This window comes from Olea europaea, chromosome 10 (assembly GCF_002742605.1).
Source record: "Olea europaea var. sylvestris chromosome 10, O_europaea_v1, whole genome shotgun sequence".
NCBI classification, from domain to species: domain Eukaryota; kingdom Viridiplantae; phylum Streptophyta; class Magnoliopsida; order Lamiales; family Oleaceae; genus Olea; species Olea europaea.
The window spans coordinates 39,435,548-39,443,511 of NC_036246.1; the positions used below are offsets into that span (position 1 = coordinate 39,435,548).

Sequence of the window (7,964 nt, forward strand, 5' to 3'; positions counted from 1 at the left end):
TTGTATTATTACTTTAGTTAACCAGTTAACATTTCGTTTAACAAACAAATTTTATAATGAAACTTCAAAATCAATATCGTAGGTAGTTGGGGACATCGGTGATTCAGTTCTAATTTTTCAAGCACTGAAATCACCTATTAAATTTCGAGTAATTTGCAAATGTAATCATTCAATTCCATGAAATTTTTGGAACCAAACCGCTATCAACAGTTCCGGTTCGAGAGGTTTGAATTTGATTAAAATATCCACCTCTAATAATATTAGAGATTAAAAAATTTAAATCAATAATAATTTAATTTGTCAAAATCATAACAAAAGGATTGATTCAAATCATGAGATCTCTGAACTATTCAGTATTGGGACGACACAACCATGACCGGATTATTAGAGTACTTTAGTGTATTCGTAATTTTTAATTTTCACATTTGAAGATGAGCTTGTGGCTTATAAGCAAAGTAATTTTTGCAATAAAGAGGTTAACCTTGTGGCACAAAATTTCCTAATAGACGTTAGCATCGTTTAGTCTTCAAAGAATAATGTTTTTCATAGTTGCTTACTGCAATAGTCGTCCTACATGAAATCCTACATGACGATTTGTGACTTAATGTATTAATATAGTAATTTCTTCTTGTCACACATATCAAATCACTAATTGCTACATGCATACCACATAAGACTACTGTGGCAATAAGTGATTGCAAATAACATTATTCATCTTGAAACTCACGACTTCCCTGTAAAGGGTAAAATGGGAAATCCACACTGGCAATAAGAAAGTTGTCCTGGGGCATCTTTGTTTGAGCCTCATTTTTATGTTAAAATGAATTTTGTAATAGTGATTTTACGAAAAATGAGTGATTAAAAAATAAGGAAATGTTTTGAAAATGAATATAGGAAAAAAAATGAATTATTGTATAATGGGGCTCAAAGAGTCGGACCCAAAAAAGAAACTAGGATAGCATGTCATTTCTTTCCTTCCACAATAAGAGAGGGGAATCAAGTTGGGACTTTCAAACAAGCACATGACCAGATCTGTAATTCAAACTATATGCAACATACCAGAGCCTGCAATAATGGCATAAGAAATTCAAAGCAGCCCGACCCCGGCAGGGAAAGGAAGAAGAGGACTCGGTAGAATGACATTTGAGAAGGAAGAAGAGGACTCGGTAGAATGACATTTGAGCATTTACTGTGACAATATAACAGTTGAATAAAAGCTCAAATACTCCATAACAGGTAATAATCGCCTCAGAAGAATTTTACCACAGTAGCAGAAATCCTCAATCTTGTACACAGCGTCTTGAATGTTGATTACACTTGATTAAGCAATAAAGCATTGACAGTTCTAATAAGGGTCCCCTTTCCATCCAAGTAAATAAAATATATCGAGGACAAGACGGTAAAAATAGTCTTGAACAGAGGTTGCCATTCCACTCCAGCCCCATATAGCAGTAGGGCACCTGCAGCAACAAATCAACAGGCTCTGAGATGTAGAAAAAGACGCATTCACCTTTCACGATAACAAAAGCCAACAGATTATTGAAATTAACATAGTTATTTTCCAAGGACATGAAATTCAGAAAGGCAAAAAGAAAAAAAGGGAAGTTCCGTATACATCAGGCTCGAGTAAAGATCAACAAGAAATTTACGTGGCACATTAATTAGAATGAATGTATTCTCTTAATTTGTGACTGAGATTCTTAATTTAGATCCACCAGAGAAACAAGTAAAATAAAATCAATAGGATCGAAGTTTCGGTGACGTGGATAAAAAGAATTATCACCAAAACACCACTAGTTAAACATTATAAGTCCAGCTATTATGCAAAATCTTTATTTCATCAACAAAGTGAAATCCATTATTAGAGAAGATTGAGTCTTTCCCAATCGTTGCAATGGGTGAAATCCATTGCTCTGAACAGACACAGCTAAACATACAAATGCTGAGACAAAAAGGAGAGGAAAATGAATAAACACGTGAATGTTTGCTTCAGTGTTTGAACTCCGAAACCTTTAAAATTTCCATCAAATGCAACATATACTACAATCTTGATGCTTATGTGAAGGCTATATAGATGAGGTTAGAAAAATACCTGTACATGATAAAAAGGGAATATCAATTTCGGCCTCCCAGGAGTACTCTCTGAGGATCAAGCTGCCCACTGCAATAACTTGAAGGCACAGCAGAAAGTTCCTGCCTTCCTCTCCACTCCTCACCAGGCTTCAAAGTGATAGGTTTTTCCACTGCAGCAGCCTCAACACACAGCATGTGCTTGTATTCATCATCTCCAAAATCAGCCATTGCCTTTGCCTTCTTATCCCAAGGATTCCATACAACTACAAGCGAAATACAGAAGCTCAATAGAAACTCAGTAACGTCCAGGTGAAAAAAAAGAAAACCATATTAGGTGCGGACCAATCATAAACTAGGTATATCACCAACTATTAATTTTAAGAGAAACAAATAACTTCAAGCACGGTAGGAAAATTGATTTTTCTAATTTTTTTTATTGATTATAGATAGAAATAAGATATTATATATTTATTATTATTGGTATTTGTAATATAGCCCCTGTTTGGCCCCCATTCTCATTCTTTTTCTCATTCTTATTTTCAACCACACAATTTTTCATAAAATAATATTACACTTAAATAAAAAACTTTTCATTCTTTTTTAACCACACATTTTTCAAAAAACACTATTTCAAGCATTAAAATTTCAAAAGAATGGGGGCCAAACGGGGGCATAATTAAGTTAGAAATTTTTTATACAGATTCTCTTACAATAAAATTTGTAATGTGGCATTCACAAGATAAGAGTCCCTTGATCCACAAGTCAAATGCTGACCTTCCCCCTTATTCTTACAGTAGGGTTAAAGTCAAAACCCTAAACCTTCAGTCCTCCTATCCCCGTCATCTATTTTTCATCCTATCTCTGGCCATGTTTAGGCCTGCCTATCGGGTTAGGGGCTGCATCCGCAAAACTTTTCAAGGTTCAGGAGCATTTCACATAAAGAAACAAATTTGAAACTACAAGTTTTCCAGGTGATATATCTTGGCAGCTGAAACTTAAGCATCAAAGCCATTAGAAAATAAAAATAAAACTGTAGGTTCTTGAACAAATGAAAAGAGATACTGACATCTTACCTGCATCAGGAAGCCCATCTTTACGGATCACAAATGTCCGTTTCTTTTCATGATCCAGAATTGCAATCTTTGTGGGAGTGCTGAGGTATATTTTGTCCACCTGATGGACATAGATTAGACTAGTGAGCACTTGAGGGTATTATAGCCAACATAAACAAAAAATTGAGGGGAAAAGAAGCCTTGATCTACAGAACTTACTTCTGATTCGAAAGTAATTGCATCCCCCTGTTCAGTGAAGCGTTGCTTGTTCTGCAGACTATCAAGATAATCTAGAGTTTCCAATCCTTCAACACGTACTTCACTGAATAAAATGAAAATGACATAATTAACTCAATTATGAAATATCAGACATGGGTTTGGATTAAAAAAAAAAAAAATTGTGTATTGTCAGTCAGTATACAATAGATGATTGAGACAACCATGAAGCTTATTATACTCTTTATAAATTATAAATAGGATTCATAAATCAACAGAAAATATAAAATCACGTAACTCCAGAAGCTCGACATTTTTTGGGGTGAAAGAATCACCTTTATACTATACATCTAAGAAGTAGCAATCCACATCTGAAGTATTAAGGGTCACTAAAACATTTCTCTAAGCAAGAAGCATTAAAATTAGGTCTCCAATTATTAGCAAGGTGTCATAAACACCAGAGAGGGAAAAAAAGCTAAGAAGCACGCATCCAAACCTGGATATGCTTGGACACTCTTCAATACGTATCGGATATTTTTCTTTTAAGACCCGTGGTGGTCCCCCCCCCCCCTCCCTCGACCACCCGGATCCCACGAGTGAATTGAAAGTTGGTTCTACATTGGATTTCACCCGAATCGCCCCATCTATCCTCTTGAGGAAAGGTTTGGTTTCAAACCCCAGTTCTTATATTTTATATATTTGCTAAATTTCCGATACGTATAGACACCTTAGGACAAGTAAAGAAGAAAATTTTCATAGGTTTTAAACTATTTTAAAACTCAATATATTATTATTGGCAATAAATGATGGTTTTTTTTTATTTAATAGATAATTATTGTTATTATCAATAGCTCAATGAATATTGATAATATTTATTAATTAACAAGGAATGCCTGCTCTTTCGTGTACTACGTACACTTTATGAGTACGAATAAAATAACTCCGTCATGTTCACAGTACATCTTATGCTTGGAATATGCTCATTATTTATGCTAAATCAATTTATCACCTCAGACAGAAGAAAAACACACAATTAGTGCTCGTCAACTAAACGATATACCTGATATCTGAAACAGAGAAATAGGTGTGATATGCAAATGTAAATGTAAAAGGCTTTCCATCAGTGTTGGTATTCCTGATACGAGAAGTCAGCATAAGATCTCCAGAAGGTCCCAAAGTTACCCGTAAGCGGAACTCAAAACTGACAAAAAGCAATGGAACACCAAAGATAAGAATCCAAACAATAATCTCAGTAAAAAAAAAAAAAAAAAAAAAAAAAAAACCAACCCAGATTAGTAAGCATCCCACCAATAAAAAGACCTCAAATATCTACCTATGAGGCCAGATTTTCATGTCCTCTTCAATGGGCTTGAGAATCAAGTCAACAAACGTCTTAGTGGAGGAGTTGGTTGGAAATGGAGGGGGATTAGTGTCAATGCTCCAAAACCTGTTTCTAGCAAATCCATGCTGCTCAAGAAAGCCATAGTTGGAGAACTGCAGATAGAAGTTCAACTCATCAAGACCAAAGAGTAACACATGCAAGTGGAAAGGAAAGAGGTTGTGGACATACTTGGGGAAAGCATATAGGGATCCCTCCACGAATTGGCTTTGGAGGTTTGAAAATGGCCTGCAAGATATGAACAATGCCACTACTTAAACTAAAATTGACACTATAAACATGACTTTGATCCGTCAAATACTTCATTCAACAGAAGATAAATACTGTAGTAGGTGTATCTTTGCCCGAGAGATTGAGGACCAAATGATTATATTGCCTCAATGAAATTCCGCGTCATCCAAGTGACAAAAAAATTGGAACGAAAGTTGTATTACAACTGGCCAGGAATTAAAACTGGATGAAGGAAAGATGGAGGACTGCATAACATCTTGCAGTTAGTACAATGTCATAGCATTGCAAGAACGGACAGCTAATGAGAATACCATGTGAAAATTATTACAGTAGAAAGCTCGACTTTCTACAACAAAATCAGATGCTAAATCATTGGAAAGTACTACACAAGTAATACACAAATAACAATATAATGGTTGGGCATGCAATCTGTAACTAAACACCATTTTTAAGTCTGGGAAACACCTTACTACTCACGAAAAGCAACTCCTCCCCATGATCATTCTTCCATGATGTTATGTGACCTCCATAAAGATAAACCTGTGAATGAGATTAAGATTATAAAGATAGCGGCTCTATAAACACAGGCAAAGTGCATTTAGAACAAAAAATTTGATTATCGAATACTTTGTTTTAAAAATAAATCTAGAAAAGCATTTAAGTAATCACCCAAACACATCTGCACACGGAAGAGTGGAATTTCAAGGGCTCGATAGGGAGAGATTATACCCAAAAAAAAAAAAAAGAGAGAGAGAGAAAAGAAAAAAGAAAAAGAAATCTTCCGAGTCAGAAAGTTTTCAGGTACTGTGAAAAACCACTGATGAGATATCTTGTTAAATTCATCACTTTATAATAATATTTGTAGAAAACTGAAGGGTTGTCATAGATTAAATGAAAAATCTTTATTACCGTGAGAGACTAATAAACGAAAGCAAGAAAAACACATGATTTAAGGCACTTCACTCTTCATGCAACGGCTACATCTACTTGTAGAATTGCACTATATCAAAAAAGAGAATTACAATGTCTTTTGTACTCATTCCTTTTTATTTTCTCTACTATGATACACATAAAGAAGACTCGCCCTAATAACCTTTACATACGAGGAAAATATTAGAGCGACCTAATACATGTGAGAATCTCCTAACATACCCCTATGAAACAAAAAAAGGGGGCTCGTCCCAGACCCATCGTCGACCTTACCACAGACCAGGGGAAAAGTGTACAATAAATTATGCTCCACAAAACCAACAAAAGTATGACTAAGGCAAATCACAATATTTCCCAACATTTTCCTTTTTTATTATAAAATAATGCTCAATGTACTTTAACCTGTTTGACAAGGACATTCAACTTTAGAAGGGGGATAGTTATGCAACCTCTAACAGATCAAACATCTTAGATAGTTATCTTCATGAAAATATAGGACAACGTGAGATCAACCCTTGTTAGGTGTCTAAGGGTAGATACTTCAATGCATGTAGTAGTCTGTAACTATTTAAGGTAATAGCTAACACAAATGGCTCATAGGAATGTATATTAATGATAATCAATATAAAAAATTAATAACAATATGCGATGGACTGTGCCATCCAAACTTCAAACAATTAACAACACTGAACTTCAAAAAGGAAATATTAGAAGTACGCCTAAATGTCTAAGCATTCTCCCCTCTATAACACTGCCAAATTACACTGCCCATCCAAAAGGGAGCTGTTGTACATGCACTAAAGCACAAAGCTCAACGATGATGCTGTTGCGCTTTATTCTGTACTTGTTGTGCCATGCTCTTGCATTATCAAAAGAACCTCAAATTACGAACAAATGTCTGATGAAAACGAATGATTCCTCAGTTGATTAAAGAGCATATCTGTATCCAAATAAACAGCCACAGGAAAACGCACGCACATATCTGTGTAAATACTCATGTATAGGGATCCGATTAATTAGACAGAGCAGATCAAAGGATATAAAAACGGAGATCAATAAAATTCAATAGCTCTTCACATCATTTCCATTTTGCCAACAAATGCAGATTAAAACTCAATAAAATAAAATATCACACTAGAGAAGGTGAAACCAAGATACGGCGTCGTTTATATAGGTATACATGTACCTCGGCGGAGCTTCCGCGGGCTTCTCGAAGGACGACCTTCTCAAGGCCATTCATTCCCTTGCAAATCTCAACGGGCACCCTCTCGATCGCTGCCGTTACCGCCGCCGTCGATGACATCTTGTGACGTTACTAATAGACAACTATCAGTATCTATGAATATCTATATATACACGTATTTTGTCGGTTGCTGTTATTTCTAACGCATTTAATCAACAAATATTCCAATTATGCAAACTCGTGAAGAATTTCAGTTTCAAAATTTTCCAACGATATTTTTAATTATCAGATTATGGTACAGAGCGTGATAAGAGTGTGATTTCACACGTTTTCTGTGGGTTTCAGTTTTTCTATTTTGTGCGAACGCTGAATGTGAATCCGTTTCACGAGTTAATTGTTTTAATGGTTACTGATCTTTTGATCATTAAAATTTAAAATGTTGAGTGTTGATCATTGAAGTTAGATTCAAGTTTTCGATTATTCATTGAAATTTAAAATATCGAGTTTTAATCGCTGAATTTTGAAAAATATTATACATTGTTTACTAAATTTTGAAAAAATATTGTACATTACTCAATGAATTTGAAAAAAAATACTATATATTACTTACTGTAAACTTGATATTTTTCAAAGTTCAACAGTTACACTAGTAAGTAACATAAAGCATATTCCAAAGTTCAGTGGCCAAAACTCAACATTTTAAATTTCAATGAGCAATCTAAGACATATACCCAACTTCAGTGAGCATTCGAAAACATTGACCTAAGTTCAATGACCAAAAATAGATATTTTAAATTTTAGTGACCAATTAAAGATATGGATCAAAGTTCAGTGACCATTGGAACAATTAACTCAATGTACCACACGATTCTGTTTTATT

The 7,964-nt window shown here is 34.7% G+C and overlaps 1 protein-coding gene across 1 annotated transcript; it reads right to left on the bottom strand.

Moving 5' to 3' along the window:
* Positions 1-1,163: 1,163 nt before the first annotated feature.
* LOC111402202 (putative glucose-6-phosphate 1-epimerase) lies at positions 1,164-7,437 on the bottom strand. Its single transcript, XM_023030362.1, has 9 exons — positions 7,088-7,437; positions 5,437-5,511; positions 4,912-4,968; positions 4,675-4,835; positions 4,402-4,542; positions 3,345-3,447; positions 3,147-3,246; positions 2,093-2,336; positions 1,164-1,460 (listed from the first exon to the last, which is right to left on the bottom strand). The coding sequence occupies exons 1-8, from the start codon at positions 7,202-7,204 to the stop codon at positions 2,116-2,118; spliced, it is 975 nt and encodes a 324-aa protein (XP_022886130.1). The 5' UTR covers positions 7,205-7,437; the 3' UTR covers positions 1,164-1,460; positions 2,093-2,115.
* Positions 7,438-7,964: the final 527 nt, after the last annotated feature.

What these genes read in the sequence shown, in the direction of transcription:
- LOC111402202 (XM_023030362.1), bottom strand. Translation starts at nt 7,204, where the DNA reads ATGTCATCGACGGCGGCGGTAACGGCAGCGATCGAGAGGGTGCCCGTT. An exon ending in CCCGCGGAAGCTCCGCCGAG is followed by an intron (nt 5,512 to 7,087) that starts GTACATGTATAC and finishes TCTCATTCACAG; the next exon opens with GTTTATCTTTATGGAGGTCA. An exon ending in TCCCTATATGCTTTCCCCAA is followed by an intron (nt 4,836 to 4,911) that starts GTATGTCCACAA and finishes TTCTATCTGCAG; the next exon opens with TTCTCCAACTATGGCTTTCT.